Source organism: Mesoplodon mirus (genome assembly GCF_964341445.2).
Source record: "Mesoplodon mirus genome assembly, chromosome: 9".
In the NCBI taxonomy this organism is placed as follows: Eukaryota; Metazoa; Chordata; class Mammalia; order Artiodactyla; family Ziphiidae; genus Mesoplodon; species Mesoplodon mirus.
Genome location: NC_138985.1, coordinates 54,244,927 through 54,262,485, shown reverse-complemented (window position 1 = coordinate 54,262,485; position 17,559 = coordinate 54,244,927). Strand labels below are relative to the sequence as shown.

The 17,559-nt window shown below is 38.8% G+C and overlaps 1 protein-coding gene across 1 annotated transcript in view; it reads right to left on the bottom strand.

The window, feature by feature from the left end:
• COL28A1 (collagen type XXVIII alpha 1 chain) overlaps positions 1-17,559 on the bottom strand; it is a gene marked incomplete at its 5' end in the record, with an annotated part of 146,241 nt that overhangs the window by 104,780 nt on the left and 23,902 nt on the right. Inside the window, 3 exon segments of the mRNA XM_082632228.1 lie at positions 14,577-14,596; positions 14,599-14,629; positions 15,694-15,738. Coding sequence (XP_082488354.1) covers positions 14,577-14,596; positions 14,599-14,629; positions 15,694-15,738 — 96 coding nt within the window.

Genomic DNA, 17,559 nt, shown 5'->3' with positions numbered 1-17,559 from the left:
CAAATTTTACATTATCTATCTATAACAACTGTTAATTTTTGGTGTGTTTCCTTCGGGTTTTTTTATTGTTATTTTTTTAGAATTCTATTGAAGTATAGTTGATTGACAATGTTGTGTTAATTTCTGCCGTACCGCAAAGTGACTCAGTTACACATAAATATATTCTTTTTCATTATGGTTTATCACAGGATAGTATATAGTGAATATAGTTCCATGTGCTATACAGTAGGACTTTCTTGTTTATCCATTCTGAATATTATAGTTTATAATAGTTTGCATCTGCTAACCCCAAACTCCCAATCCATCCCTCTGCCACCCCCCTCCCCCTTGGCAACCACAAGTCTGTTCTGTATGTCTGTGAGTCTGTATCTGTTTCATAGATATGTTCATTTGTGTCATGTTTTAGATTCCACATATAAGTGATATGATATGGTATTTTTCTTTCTCTTTACATACATGCATGTACCTCTAATTTATGTTAAGAAAAATTTCAAAGCATGCTTGTGTTGGAGTTAATGAATACTTGCTATTTAAAATTTCACTAAACTTACAGATTTTTCTCTTCTCTTCATCCTTTTATAAGCCAACAGACAGGAAGTGGAGACAAACCTTCTCCCAGGTTGAGGGGAACAAAGGAATTTTCCCTAAGCTAAAGCCTCAATTCTCCCCAGAGGCTTGTGATTTTGGAGGGGACTCTTAGTAACTAGAGCAATGTTATATTGATATGGTGGAGGCATTACTTGAAAGAAGTTTGTTGACTTTAGCCAAATGCAAAGGGGAACAGAAGAGAAAGGAGAAAGGTCATAGTTAAATCGCCTCCCTAAAAGATATGTAGAGGCTCAAGATGAATCAAAGAAAACCTGTCTCAAAATCAGTTGATTGTAAGAGTTCATGATGCTTTGGCGTTTCAGTGGATTGAATTGAAAAGTACCTTCTGTTTATCCTTTTGAGTACAAGTCAATCTGGCAGATAAATCAACCTGAATTTTTTCCTTTAAAATTCAAGGTTCTAGGACCTCCCTGATGGCGCAGTGGTTGAGGGTCCGCCTGCCGATGCAGGGGATACGGGTTTGTGCCCTGGTCCGGGAGGATCCCATATGCCGCAGAGCAGCTGGGCCCGTGGGCCGTGGCCTCTGGGCCTGCGCGTCCGGAGCCTGTGCTCCGCGGCGGGAGAGGCCACAGCAGTGAGAGGCCCGCGTACCGCAAAAAAAAATAAATAAATAAAATTCAAGGTTCTAGTTATCTTTTAATATAGGTTAAATTTTCTGAATCAGCCAAGTAATTGCCATTCTTATCTTTTACATGTTCTTGGCCATGGAATTTCTCTCTGTATAATATCAGACAAATATTCTCTCTTTGGGGGAGAATATAAAATTTCTCCCCAAATTTGAAGTTGTTTTCTTAATCTCAAGTTTAAGTGCTAGAGAATATTCAGTTTCCTAAAGATTCCAAATTTTAACTTCAAAGAATCTTTCCTTATAACTTCTTGTGCTCTCCATTCAAGCTGGAATCACCTTGTCTGTTACCCGGCATAGGGGTGAATGTTTCCATCACTTAGCAAAGGAACACCAAGTACTTGCTATGTGGATGGTAATAAATAGAAGTTTAAAACAAAGGCCCCACACTCAAGGGGCTAGTTTGAGAGGTAAAACACACCATTAAAATAATGATAATGATGATAATAATAATAATAATAATGGTATAAGGCTCTAAGTTCCCTATTCTCTTCATTCCCTGCCCTTTGGTATGTAGTTTGGTTCTGTAATGGATCAGAAGGCTTTTAAATATATTATGTATTTGGAGGAGAATTTGGGTGTTTTATAGTGGAAGCTCTACCCTACTGTGTACTTGTCCCTATGTTTGATCTAAAACAAATAAGAACACAGGTTGGTGAGAAAGTTTCCCAACTCTGGACAAGGCGCTGGTTCTGCTGTTAACTTGAAATGAGGGAGCCAGGAGAGCCAAGAGGATAAAGAACTATATTACCCTTGAGCGCATGAGCTCCCTTTAGCCTTGGTCCCCTACCAACAGCAACTGAGAGACTTCCTAATATTGCTTTTTCAGGGGAATTACAGGGATCTGAGGTTATAGAGGGGCCACTTTCCCTTACCTGAACACAGCCCCATAGCAACATATCTTCACACTTCACCTGCTTAAATTTATTTCCCGGGAGGCTTGCATCTCAACCTAGGACCTGCAGAACAGTATTGGTCCACAATTAATGTCTATCCCTGTCACACTTCCCCTTTCCCTTTCCTACAGAGATTCCTGAGATGGTAAAGAAAGTGGTTCTGATTGTAAAATACCATAGCTGGATAAGACAGAACAGGAAGAAAAGAGTCAGCACTCTACTCCAAATGATTTTCCTGGAATTCACCAAGGGAACATAGCCTTGAAAGACTCCAGGCTTGATTCCTTCTTTGCTATTATTCCTGCCCTAATCCTCACCAACAAACACACCCACAGATTGAATACCCTCAGTACTACTTATTATTTCTCTACTCCACTTTCTTTAAACATCAGGGGGATATACAAAGAGGATTGGGTTAAAGTCGATAGCCCCAGAGAAGTCTGTGTCTCATGGCCTTTGGATGAGTGTGAGTGAAAGTGAACATGAGTGTAAGCATGTGAGGGGCGTCGAGGAGGTTAGGTAAACCGCTTTGATCCTTCTCAGAAATTAAGGATGCCTATGCTATGGACCTCAAGATGGAAGAAAGCCAATGTTTAATAAAACCTACTGCTTTCAAGCACTGCCCTGACACTTCATATAGATTATCACATTTAATCTTCTAACAATCTTAGGAAATTGGTGTTTTTTCCTATTTTATGATGTAGGAATATAATCTTCATTTTTAAATTCATTTTTCAGTATGCATGGTATCACAGGAAAAGACCCATGGCTTTTTCATTCAGTCAGTGTAGTTGAATTCTGGTTCTATAATTTACTAACAGTTTGAGCTTTTGCAAGATCCCCATATGCAAAATGAGGATCATTATATCTACCTTGCAGCATTGTTGAGAGGATTTGAAATATTGTCTTAAAACATCTAAGTCATAACCAGTCACATGGTAGCTGTATCATATGTGTAGAGCAATTGTTATTCACCAGACTTTCATTGAGCACCAACCTGGTACCCAGTACCCCCTAACATAATTATAGACATAAATCAGGTTGCACCTGTACTTTGCAGACACTTAGAATCTGGCTGGAGAGGCAAACGAATATAAAACAAAATATAAGCATGTGAATTAGCTATAAAAAGTGTATTAACAGAGCATGTAAGACTCTGAGGCAGAAATGGTTAATTCTACCTTAAGGAATTGGGAAAGTTTTATATAGTAGTGGAGATATTTGCTCTGAACAAAAATGTAAGAATCATATTTAATCTAGTAGGAGAGAGGGCGAACGAAAGTTCTGGAAAAGGAGAGAGTATGAGGCATAAAATGATGTGAAATGTTCTGGGGACAGTAAGCAGCTCTGTGAGGCAAGCGGACAGGAATGAGGTGACGACAGCATCACTGTCTGGAGCTGCACTGTCCACTGGAAATATACAGTGAGCCACATTTGTCATTTTAAATTTTCTAGTAGCCACACTAAGGAAGTAATAACAGATTTTACTTAACCCAATGTACCCCAAATATTATCATTGCAACATATAAGCAATATAAAACTCTTACTAATGATTTTATTTTTCATTATTTTTAATGTTATGCCTTTGAAATCCTACGTGTATTTAACACTTATAGCACGTTTCAATTCCGACTAGCCACATTTCAAGTGCTCAAAAGCCACGTATAGCTACTCTATTGGACAGTGCAGCTTTAGAGTGATTAAAGAGGCTGGAGGCTCGGGTCAGAACCATGGAGAGTACCAACATTTAAGTTGGGTGGGAGTGAAAGAACACAGAGATGTCTTGTGGGGATTTGGGGAAGACAGTGGCCCAGAAAAAATAAAGGGGGCAGGGAGAGCTGACCAAGGCAGTATAAAAGAAGTCAGGAAAAAGAGAATTTCAAAAGGAACTCATCCTTTCCAAAGACAGAGTCATATTCTTTCACTCGCAGACCTGATCATCTTCCAGCATTCTCTATTTCAGGGAAGGGCATCAAGACCCCTCCACATGCCAAGCCAGAACTTAGGAGTCATTCTTAACATATCTCACTCCCTTATCCATCATATGCAATGCATCACCAACACCTAACAATATGCTCACAAGTCTCAAATCCATCCACCTCTGTGTCCTCTACCATGCCTCTACAGTCTACTCCAAATTACTACCATTTCTTGCTCAGACTATAGCAAAGTCTTTAATACTCTACATGCATCCATTCTAGCACATTCTAATTTATTCCCCCACCCATCCACTGCTGCCAGAGCAATCTTCTAATTTTAATCTGAGTAAAACCCTTCAAGTCCTTTCCCTTTGCTCCTAGGGTAAAGACAGAGCTCCTTCCAAGGCTTGTGAGCCCCTGCATGGTGTGGTCCTATGGTCTTTTCAAAACTATTTGTTATTAGTTGCCTCTTCTCTAGCCACCCTAGCACCATTGGCCTTTGTTCAGTTCCTTGTACTTGCCATGTTCCCTCCTGCCACAGGGTCTTTGCATGTGCTGTTGTCTCTATCTGGGATGTGGTTACCTCTCTCTTTTCCTAGTTAATCCTTATTCATCCCTCAGATCTTATTTTAAACAGCATGGCTTCAGGGAAGGCCTCTCTAGTCAGGTAAAATCCCTATTCTGGAGGCACTGATAACATCATTTTCCTCCTTTTCGGAGCAACTTTTTCAGTTGCAACTTTGCATTTCTGCATGTGTTAATATGTCTCCCCATAGACTGTGGGAGGATGTCATGTGATTTTGCTCAGCTCTCCATTCTCAAAGTTTAGCTAATTGATATTATCTACTCAACCATCCAGGCCTCAAACATTTACTGAACAGTGACTAAGGAGCAGATATTGTGCCAGCTGCTAGAGGTGAACAAAACAGGAAACCTGGTCTAGGCACGGGGAACTGGGGGTTTGGAATTGCTCCTCTGGTGTTCCCACTGGTTTACTTACGTTTTTAACTAAGAGCGACTGTGCATACATTACATAGTGATATAAAGTATTTATCGCACAGTTTTTGCTACAAACTTATCCAGATACAATTAATCTTTTTTTTTTTTTTTTCAGTTGAAGGCCAATAGATGGCCTAAGGTTACACTGTATGGAAAGTTCAGCTAGAGAAACCCAACACTTCTTATTCCGGACACTGGCTCTAACCAAAGTCAACATCTTTCCTTTCCCTAAAATAATAAATAATGAATGGTTGTCCAAGACTCTGAATTTTTTGAGGACACAACTTTACCTTTTCTTGAATAATACAATTATAAATAATTTAGTCATACCTTGGGCTCTTAACATTAGATAGATGTTTTAGCAACTTCTTTTTATCGTTTCCCAGATATGTATAGCACCAACTGTAATAATTTAAGTCTTGTGACAAATATTCTCATACTTTCCCAGTGGAAGAAAATGATGAATGAGCATTTTGTAGGTGCAAAATGGTTCAAGTATGGACAAAATACATTCTTAGCTGAAACTCAATGAAGTGATTACTGTATACAAAGGCTTGGGAGAAAAGTCAAGAAAAGCCCTTTTTTTTTTTTGGAAAGAAGGAAAAACGGGGGTGGGGTGGAGGCATGAAACTAACATTTATCAAATTATTGTTAAATCAAGCTCTATTTTTAGTTCCTAATTTCTCTTATTTCAGAGAAGTGTTATGTAATAAGAGGCATATTTTTAGAAAATATATCAGGCTAGCTTAGTTCTACATTAATGAAAAGAGGGTTGTCAAAATACTTAACTGCTTAATTATTGCTGATACATATGGCACTTACTATGTAACAGGTGTTATTCTAAGAGCTTTTCATGTATTAACTCATGTAATCCTCCGAACAACTCTATTTTTAACCCATTACATTAATGAGGAAACTGAGGTATGAGGAGGAAAAGTGAGTTTCCCAAATCACAGAACTAATACAATATAGGGCTGGGTTTGAACCCCAGCAGTCTGGCTTTAGAGCCAGTGCTCTAACCACCATGACAAACTGCCTCTTGGGACTTTTCCATTCTTAAAGTATTTCAAAAATCATTTGATTGCAGACTAAATTTATATCTTTGTTACAAGATGAAAAATACAAAAATCAGATAGTTACAATCTACCCATAGTTGAAGAATCATCATATGAAGACAAAGAATCTCTAAAATAAAAATAAGCCACATGAAAGTATATACTATTACAAGCCAACTTATATGCCCTTTCAGGCACATAAAGTCTACCTGGATCAATGTTGTCACTGAATTAGTGGTAAAGTTAACATAAATAATAACTGGCAATCCTGTAATCACACAATGTAACTCTACATATAAAGCAGTTATTAAGCAACTGCACTGTTGGAACCATCATTATTTAAAATCTCCAATTGCAATCTTTTTTAATAACATCTACTTGGGTAAGAGAAAAGATCACTGTTCACATACTCTACCTACTTATGCTTTTCAAAGAAGAAAAGACTCCATAATAACAAAGAATTGCTGGAGAATGTGATGAAAATTGTAGTGTTGTACCAGATTTTAGTAATTCAACTCCTTTTCTTGATTGCTATTATGTTAAAGCGAATGAAATTGACAATATACAGCTAGGTTTGACTTACAAAAAGGATGATTCATATGTTCCAATCTAATAGGAAAGTCATATTTCATTATATATAATAAAACCTAAGGAATTGTGTGTCATTTTCCTTAAAAGGAAGGACTGTTCCACGGCCCATCAGGAGAGCTTTTAAGAATCTAGGCTCTGGTGGACACTCTTGGGACTCCTCTAGCACAAAATGAGTGGCTGGAAACTATTCAGGGTGAACCCTCTCCGTAAATTGGAGAAGAAGGACACCAATTTACGAGAGAAGAGAGGTTCATAACAGCGTGATATGTTTCCTAAAAACCTACTCTTGGAGACTGGGGGCAGAGGAAAGTGAGGAGAGTTATTTTTGAAAGAGTACAAAGTTTACGTTAGAATGATGGAAAAGTTTTGAGCACAGATAGTGATGACGGATACACAATATTGTGAGTGTATTTAATACCACTGAACTGTATGCTTAAAATGATAAATATTATGTATATTTTACCACAATTAAAAAAAGAACTTCCTCTTAGAATAAACTTAATTTTCCCTGTTGCACTGTTGCTGCTGCAACTTAAATTAATTAAGAGCACTGATATAAGTATTAAAAAAAAATTCTGACAATGCTCTGAAGACATGCAGTAACTCATTGTGTTCCACATTAGTGCCCCACTTGACTGGGCCTGTGGGTTAGACTCAGCACCTTTGTGGGAAATTTTGGCAGCATTTTGGGTGCCTTGATCCGTCGGAGTTTTTGTCTTGGCAGGCTCTGCACACCCATGCGCACATACACACGCACGCAGGGTGTACCCCATCTGCTGAGGACCATATGTGTCAGAGATTTGGGGAGGAAAATCATCTGTCTTGAAGCCAATGGCTGACACGCCACATGTTCTGGCAGCCACTTCAAGTTGTCACTATTAGTTGTCTCACGTCAAATGAGTTAATAAGCTCATTTAGTATCCTGGTGGGCAGATAGGCATGTAGGTCAAAGCCCTTTCCACAACAAGAATCGCTGGATTACTAATTATTCTTTCCCTTTAATTAGGCCCAGGACAGAAATAGCATTTAGAATTTGACATCCCCGAAGAAAAACAGCCACATAGTTTGGCAGCTTGGCTCTGATTCTGCATTAGACAGATATTTGTAATTAAAATTGTAAAGGGATTCTTCGCACTGCTATACACTGAGCAGTCGCAACCTTGTTCAAAGGTGTTAGCCTGCCAGGAGAACCAGAAGGCCCATTATTGGTTTTGGACAACTGGAAAAGCTGACGTGTTTGAATACCCTGGACTTAAAAATACTTTTCATGAAGCCAAAAATATAGTTATTCTGTATTGAGAGCTGTGAACTTAAAAAAGTTTTCTGTTTGATTATTCTGTACTAGGGATTGTTGATGTCTACATGTTTCACCTGATTTCCTTCCCATCAAGTTATAAGGAATTATATCCTATTAGAAATCATGATTTTTTTTTTAGTGGTTGAAAGCAACATCATGATGTTAGGGGATTTTTAGGCTTTTGAGTTGTGTGAGAGCTGAAATAAAACTACACAACCTTCTAGTTTGAGGAGAAAGTTTCAGCTTCTTCGTAGTTCATATTTGTGGTATTTGAACTCTTTCTAAACCACAGTTGAAATATTATTTATGTTCAGTAGGTTGACCTACTAAAGCTGCTAAGCTAACTTTAAGTCAAATCAAGCATCGATATTCAAATAATGGCAAAACTAAAGAATGAATTTTTTTTCCTTTTTTTTTCTTTTGCGGTACGCAGGCCTCTCACTGTTGTGGTCTCTCCTGTTGCGGAGCACAGGCTCCAGACGTGCAGGATCAGCGGCCATGGCTCACGGGCCCAGCCGCTCCGCGGCATGTGGGATCTTCCCGACCGGGGCACGAACCCACGTCCCCTGCATCAGCAGGCAGACTCTCAACCACTGCGCCACCAGGGAAGCCCCAAGAATGAATTTTTAAAACTACTAAATCTTCATTAATGATATATCTGTTCTAGTGAAAATAGTGACATTATAGAAAACATAAGACTCTAACTTGTATATCTGAAACTGTAAAAAAAAAAAAAATTAAGTTCCAAGCCTCTATGCCTCTCTTAGAAGAAAGCGGAATTACAAATAACGCATTAGGTTATTCAAGGCACAAGAAGCTTCTGATGGATTACATCTATACTCTCCTGTTTCTACTTATTGTCCAGATATCTCGGAAGAATGGTCAAAATTCCTGGCTATTGCACCCTTCTCTCTGATTCCTTCCACAATCCATTGTCACCTCTCCAATCTCTCAAAGGTTTCCCAAACCTGCAAAATTGACAATCTAAGTGACTGCATAGGTCCTGCCTATTTGACCTGTCTGCAGTATGATACTGTTGACAGCTCATTCCATTTAAGACTATTTCCTCATTCATTCATTCAACAAATATTTATTTGTTGCTTATCTTAAACATGTGTGAGTGTAGATATAATAATTTTTTTTCTCTCTCAGATATGATAGCAGTACTCCTGACCCATTGTCCCTAGATTTTCTGCTTTGGATTTTTCAAAAACAGTGATGGACGTGTACATATCTATCTAATTCTCCTGCCAATGGTTCATATTTGAAAGAAGAGTGGCAATGTTTAAAGGTATAATGCATGGAAACTAAAAGGAAACTTGATTAGTACTCTTTCAGTTACCAAAATACATACGCATTCCTAATAGCTATGTCAAAGGTGGACAGCCATCCCTGTTTTAAAAACTAACCTCTTTTCATAGAGCATTTTGAAGAAAACAGGATGATGTGTAGGGATGTTTACTAGGTTTACAATTTTAATTTCAGGATCTGTACATTTAGCTCTCATTTAATTAATTTCTTTATAAGAACACCAACTATGAAAAAAAATTATCTACCATGCTTGGGAACCTCAAAAAATGGGATGGAAGTATGACAGAGCTAGGTAAGGAGGAGTAGGGTGTCCAAAGATCATGTGCAGTGCAGAGCTTTGGAGTGGGCTAAGTGCTTCATTTGCCCTCATTTACTTCCTTTAAAACATAAGTTTCACTTATCCACTAATACTAGGTCTGTTGTTTATTTTGGATGTGGGCTGGACGTTTGATTCACTGGAGATTATTTACCCTGACCATATCCATTTATTAAACTGGACCAGACTGGTGCTGTTTCTCTATGAGTTTTTTTAACATCTCAGAAGCTAAACTGAACATAAAGTAAGAGGACTTTGAGTTTCTTATACTTGAGTGTAGCACAAGAAGAAAACACTTAGGGGGGAAAAGCCCTGCAGAAAATGTATGAGCGTCCTAGAGTAGAAAAATGGAAGAAGTTAGAAGAAGGGAGGCAATACGTCTATTAAGATAAATTACTATATAACATAAATATCACAGTATTTTTAAATTGTTTGAGGATTAACATGTGCTGCTTTGCCTTGGAGAAATACGTCAGGGATAATTCCTAATGCCCTTTTAGCCCTAGCACCGAAGCTCTCATGCTAGGATGCTTCAACGTGTCACAGGCTATTTCCTGCTCAGGCCACAGTGAGCAGTCCCTCCTCCCAGAGCACAAAGAGGGTCTTGGAAAGAGTAGATTTGGATGAGATTTGAGAAGAAAACACCCTTCAGAAATAACCTCAGAAGGACATCAAGAAATGGCAAAGGGCTTCCCTGGTGGCGCAGTGGTTGAGAGTCCGCCTGCCGATGCAGGGGACACGGGTTCGTGCCCCGGTCCGGGAGGATCCCACATGCCGCGCAGCGGCTGGGCCCATAAGCCATGGCCGCTGAGCCTGCGCGTCTGGAAGGCCACAACAGTAAGAGGCCCGCATACCGCAAAAAAAAAAAAAAAAAAAAAAAAAGAAATGGCAAAATTTACCTAATGTGGGCCTGGCACATCCAGCATTCTACTGTGTTTATTTGTTCAAAACTAATTTTGGTTACTTGTTCTCTGTGATTTGAGAGCCCTGCCAGTCTTGAGCCATTCTTTCTCGTTATTGGAGGGCCCATTCTATGGCCAGATGGGATTGCCACCTGAACCACCACACTAGCCCTTGGAAGGTGGTGTAGGGTTCTTAGACCCTCAGTTTTTACTGAGAAGGAGCACCGTACTCTCTCGTTAGGGACATTGCCAGTTTGGTCCTAGGGATATGGCTTCTCAGATACCTGCATGACGATAGTTCTAATTGATTTTAGAGACTGATGGGATGTTCTTCTTATGAATACCACTTTTGACCCCCATGTATGGGAGAGGCTGAGGTGGCTTCCTTCTGAGAAACATCTATGTTTTGTTCCTAAGGCAACAAGGTCATTTAGGACAGAATACTACTTTACATATGGAGAATACTAATGACAGAAATGATTTGTGAAATAGGGCCAGAATCACATTTTCCCTTAATTTCTCACATGCTATTTTTTCCTTTTATTCTTTGGCCACCTTTTCTGCGAACCCTTTGATGAAGAAAACCCAACCACTAGAGCAACAGAATGGGATTGTCGCTCATGAGAGAGACTATTCATAAATTCAAATTCATAGGCAGGCCCTATGTAGAAACTCCCATGGAATCTTTGCAAATGTTACAAGTCCAAATTTTCTATTTTAAGGTCTCATAAGAGACAAATTATTTGAAAATGCACATTACTGGTTTCTTTTTCCCATGAGATTCCTTTCCTTCTTTTCCTGCATTTTCAGATGAACATTATAACCAAGTAGAAGTACACTCTCAACAGACTTTTGTTTCCAGCCAGAGTACACTAGAGGGGGTAGACAGATGCAATTTCCATACTGTCCAGAAGAAAGGCATTTACCTCAGGTTGACTATCTAGGGAATTCAGCAGTTTTCCTAAGGAGAGAGATATAATATGGTGGTGAAGAGCAGACTGGCTGGGTTTGAATCCTGGCTCTGTTCCTTCCTAGCTGTGTAGACTTGAATCCATTGCTTAAATTCTCTGTGCCGTAGTAGCCTAATCTATACCGTGGGAGTGAGAATAGATCATGCCTCAGAAGGTGGTGTTATCTTAAATGGGTATTTAGAACTGTATCTGTGCATAGTAAATATACACTAAATAAGTGCTATCTGTTACTTTAGAAGCTTCAAAATAATAATCCTCCCTGTGTCCATTGGAAACTACAGAATTACTGAATTTTAAAGGTTTTTTTTTTGGCATGAATTGCAAGAGCAATATCGTAAAACCACTTTGTAATAAAATGGTAATGGATAAAAAGAAATGTCACTATAAAACATTGTTTCCAGATTGAGCAAAAAAATAGTTTATTAAGTTTTTAAGATTTAGAAGTACATTCTGGGATGCAAGATGAAGTCATTCCCTGAAACCTGACTTTTAAGACAATACAAGAATAAATGTATAAAACCTAAGACAATTAATGAATGTGACATGTGTCTCTGGTTGACAGATCCAAAGAGGGGTAGAAATTAGTAATAGTCTCCAAGTAACAGTCAAGAGACCATTAAATCTGTGACCTTAAGCCAAAAATATAACTAGGAGAAAAATGAGAAGCTTACTCCCATCTCACTCCATCCCAAGAACCCCCAATATTCTTTAGATACTGACATCTTTTTAACTGACAATGAATTTTTTGTGTTCACCTGGCAGTGAATTTTGCGATTTTAAACTGTGATAATTTTACGTTAAATGTCTTCACCAAAATTTTTGAAAAAAAGAATGTTTTAAAAGAGAGTCCCTTGGAAAGTTGAAGTCCTCAGATACCTTTGGAAAAGTGACTCCTTTTATGAGGATGATGTGAAAGTAGAGCATGAAGTGTTATGTCAGAAAATTACAGCCTCCCCCAATATACTTGACTCATTATTTATTCTAAGAATTAATGCATTCTTAGAATTAAAAGCTAAATTCTGTGGAAATAAATCCACTTTAAAAGAAAAATCTGAGTAGTAACTGTATAAGACATGAAGAGAAATGGTCAAACGTTGGCACGTTTTTATGAACTGCCATCACCCGTCTCCCGAAGCTGCGTGCCCTGCTCCCAGCCCAGCACCTCCACAGACGCCCTGATTTCCAGACTTCTCATTTTCCAAAATGAAAACTTTGGGCCAGTATGATTTCTAATATCCCTTGTGGCTCAAACAATCTATAATTCTATCACTGTTGCAAACTCCAAACCTGATCCCTGATTTTAAGCCTTTTTCACAAACCTGTGAAAATTATCAGCTTAGGTAACCAAAGAATCCTAGAAATAAGCGTGGACTGTCAAAATATTTTCTTTTCCTTGCTGCAGGATTTTACCTACAGCCAAAGCAATTTTGTAAAAACTTCTACTCAGTATTCAGAAAAGCCAGTTCTTTCCCCCAGAGAGAATTAATCATAGGCAAGGACTGGAAAAGACAGTTTCCCCAGACAGCCTTAAGCACACGCCCACTGAGAAGCTCATTCTATTTTAATTTGCCAATTAAAACTGCCCCAGGAAATCACACATTGTCATTATCTCATTAAAAATAGTATATGTGTCGGGGCCTCCCTGGTGGCGCAGTGGTTGAGAGTCCGCCTGCCGATGCAGGGGATACGGGTTCGTGCCCCGGTCTGGGAGGATCCCATATGCCGCGGAGCGGCTGGGCCCGTGAGCCATGGCCGCTGGGCCTGCGCGTCCGGAGCCTGTGCTCCGCAACGGGAGAGGCCACAACAGTGAGAGGCCCGCATATCGCAAAAAGAAAAAAAAAAAAAAAAAAATAGTATATGTGTCACTCCCTTACCTCTCTCTGGAAAAAAGAACAGTCAAGTAGCCCAACTGCTCCCCACAACTTAAATTTAATAGCACCCTTAAAAGATTGGCTTTATCTAGGGTCCTCTGGGGACAGTACCGTCTGCTGTTATTATTACTGCCACAAATTCCACAGATCTCCAGTCACTAACTCAACACCATTTATTAGATATTTACTATATCTGTGGAATTTACTAAGCACTGAGAAGTGTTAAAAAGGCACTAAGGGGCTTCCCTGGTGGCGCAGTGGTTGAGAATCCGCCTGCCAATGCAGGGGACACGGGTTCGAGCCCTGGTCTGGGAGGATACCACGTGCCGCGGAGCAGCTGGGCCCGTGAGCCACAATTACTGAGCCTGCGCGTCTGGAGCCTGTGCTCTGCAACAAGAGAGGCCGCGATAGTGAGAGGCCCGCACACGGCGATGAAGAGTGGCCCCCGCTTGCCACAACTAGAGAAAGCCCTCGCACAGAAACGAAGACCCAACACAGCCATAAATAAAATAAATAAATTAAAAAAAAAAAAAAAAAAACTACTGATACATAAGCCCCCCCCCCAAAAAAAGGCACTAAAACGCTTGTTTTCAGCAAATTAATAGCCACTCTCATTGGAAAATGGAGTCTTATAAACGGGTCTTTTAAAGATCCCTTCTATCTCAACTTTTGGTTCCATCTGGCTCTTATTCAACCCCTCCCTATACGTCTTGCCTGGTTACCTGTGGAATGACAGTACAAGGCAGGTACTGATAGAGATTACACCCTCGCAATTTAAAAAAGTTTAATTTTTGTTGGTATGACAGGTTTTTTTTTGTTGGTATATCCCTTCTCTTATAAACTGTGTATTGAGTTGACATTACCTGTGGGAAACAGAGTGATTTGAATTGCGTTGCTTATTACTACTTTTCAGTTTCTAGTGAGTCATAAAATGACTAAAAGGGCAGGAGTAAGATGGAAACACTGCAAAAATAATGGCTTATATTTAATAATGCTCCTTTGAATAAAATAATAATAATAAATGAAAAGACTATGACACTGTCTTCCTGCATGTACTTAAACATGATTCTGTGTATAACACCTGCAGGTTATTATGTATTTCCAAAGATTTGTCCTCAAAGAATCCATTGACTTCTGCCTAATAAAAACATGTATTACCATAGCTCACTACGGGAAAGGCCCTCTGCCTGTCTATAATCAACGAGAATGATTACCTTATTACCTTGAAACCCTTCGGGCCTGGATCCCCTGGAGGTCCAGTAATGCCCTGCTCCAAGATGAAAACCAAGAATTAGTTCTGTGTACAGAAGGCCAATCAGGAATGGATCATTCATTAGGGTCCCTAGAGATCCTGGAGTTAGAAGTCAGACTATCTAAGTCAGAGTTAAGTTGGGGTTACACACGATTGAGAAATGGAATGAGATAAAATTCCTTGTGTCAAACACACAGCTTCTAAAATAGTACCTAAACTGAGAGCAAACATTTATTAATGAGGTGTTTGTTTTCTAAACCTGCGTTTCCAACATTATTCCTGTGCTGGACCCCTTTTTGGAAAGAATAAACAACAACTTTAAAAGTATATATCTAAGGCATATATAACTGTAAGTTGGAGTTTCCAATGACCTGTGATAATCAGAGTTACTCCCCTGTCCTGACACAATTTCAGACCAGAACAAAGGCATTGATGGTCAACTAGATGCCATCTAGGAAATTTTGGGTAAAGGTATAATTTTCAGTAGACTCTTTGAAATGCTGAAATTAGTTCTTCACACATATACACACCCTCTTCCCGTTACAGCTTTAGACAAGACAAGTCCCCAGACTGGAAAAACTGATCCAATTATTTTCTGAAATCCCTGGGATAAGTCTAAAATAAATGCTTTAAAGAATCATTCCATGTTATTGAGCAGTTACTACTTATCATGATGGAACAATACAAATGCTGTAATTTAGATTAAATGCATAGCTTTTCCTACTGCATTAGAGCAGCAATGCAAACATTGCTACATCCTGCTTTTAACTGCTTTGACTTTATTCGTCTTCCTAAATGCTAATTTTTTAACTTTTATCCCTTCAGCTACTCACTAAGTAGGCTCACCTGCCGGCACCTATCTTTGAAGGAGCCTGCGTTAGTTATTCAAAATATTAGAGCACCAATTTCCAGACTTTGTTTCACATTGGAATCACCTGAGAATCTTTAAAAATACTGATGCCTGACTCCAATCCCCGGACATTCTGACTGAATTGGTAGAGGGTGCAAGTGGGCACAGAGATTTCAAAAGCTCCCTAGGTGTTCTAATACAGACTTAGATATGGTTTTCGCCTCCTTACCTGAAGTCCTCCGGGTCCCTTTGGTCCATTTGGCACTGGGGATCCCTGTGGAATAAAATTAATGGTAAATTGCTCTAAATATCCATTCAATTTGCAATGATTTTACGTGGAAGAGAAGGAACTGTGTTCCCAGTAATGGCCAGTCTTCCCAGGTTATCCAAACATCAAAGCCAACAAATTCACTGTTAACAAAATGATCCTAATTAACAGGCCAACTTGTTAGTAAACTTTTCTCTAGTAAACAGACTCCATGAAAACACGATTTTAGGTTAAGTCCTTTGCCTGTATATTGACATTTTGATCAGAATTTTAAAAATTTATTTCTTAAGAATCCTTAGAAAGCAATAAACTTGGTGGAATATTGTTTCCTTCCAGCAAGGCAATGTCAGTTAAATTAACAATTTAGTGGGCTTCCCTGGTGGCACAGTGGTTAAGAATCCGTCTGCCAGTGCAGGGGACACAGGTTCGAGCCCTGGTCCAGGGAGATCCCACGTGCCGTGGAGCAACTAAACCCGTGTGTCACGACTACTGAGCCTACACTCTAGAGTCCCCATGTCACAACTACTGAGCCCACGTGCCACAACTACTGAAGCCTGTGCGCCTAGAACCTGTGCTCTGCAACAAGAGAAACCACCGCAATGAGAAGCTCGCACACCACTACGAAGAGTAGCCCCCGCTTGACACAACTAGAGAAAGCCCATGAGCAGTATCAAACACCCAGCACAGCCAAAAATAGATAAATAAAATAAATTTTAAAAAATTTAGTGAGTTTCCACAATGTCTAGATCACTCTCTTGCCCATCTTCAATACATAGAACTTGGCAAAACACAACTTATACTCAACACTCTTCTAACAGAAAGTATTTCAATATGTCCCATAACTAGGAAGCCCTTTAAAATTTGTTTTTATGACAGTATAATATTATCTAGTCTCTCTTTTCTCAGATTTCCACTTTTTTTCTGATTACCAAAATGTAACCCGTTTATAATAGACATACCTTGACAATTATAGAAAAAAGTAAATTTCTAACAGCAACAGCTGTTAACATTTGAGGCATATTTTCATCCAATATTATCATTTCATCCAGTAGGTCTTTCTTTAAATAATTTGATCAAAGTGTATATCCAATTTTGTGTCCTACTTATCTGGTCTTCCATTCTATCAAAAATATTTTTCCATGTCATTAAAAACTCTTAGTAAACTGAATAATATCCAAGAATATGATTCTGTCATAGCTACTCATTTCCCTAGTTTTGACACTTTAAGTTGTTTCTGATGATTTCTATTGTTAACAATAGTATAGTGAATATCTTTGTATATAAATCTTTGTTCAACTTCTGATTCATTCCTAAGGATAATTTCCTAGAAGAAGATGACTGACACAGAGACTGTAAGCACATTTAAGGCTCTCATTCACCCTCTTTGGTCTCTCACACCATATATGGAAAGAAAAAGTAAAAATTTCCTCCATAAATTTTGTTCAGATTTCCATTCTCACTACCTGAGTATAGAGAGTGCATCTTCATCTTACAATATCTCCATCAATACTGAGTATTATATATTATCTCAGTGCTTGCTAATTTGATAGGTGAAGTAATATTTAATATTTTAATTTTACTTACCTGATTGCTTATGTGTTTGGATAATTTTTTCATTTATTACCCATTTATATTTCCTCTTTTATGTTGCTTTGTGTTCTTTGTACATTTTATGTGTAAACTCACATGAACTCTTCACATCAAGGGCACTATATTTCATTGACCTTAGACATGCATTTTTCCAGATTTTTACATCTCTGAAATTGGGATACATTGTACAATCAGTTGCACCTTATATTTATAATGGGCAGTATTTTTTCTTTCTTT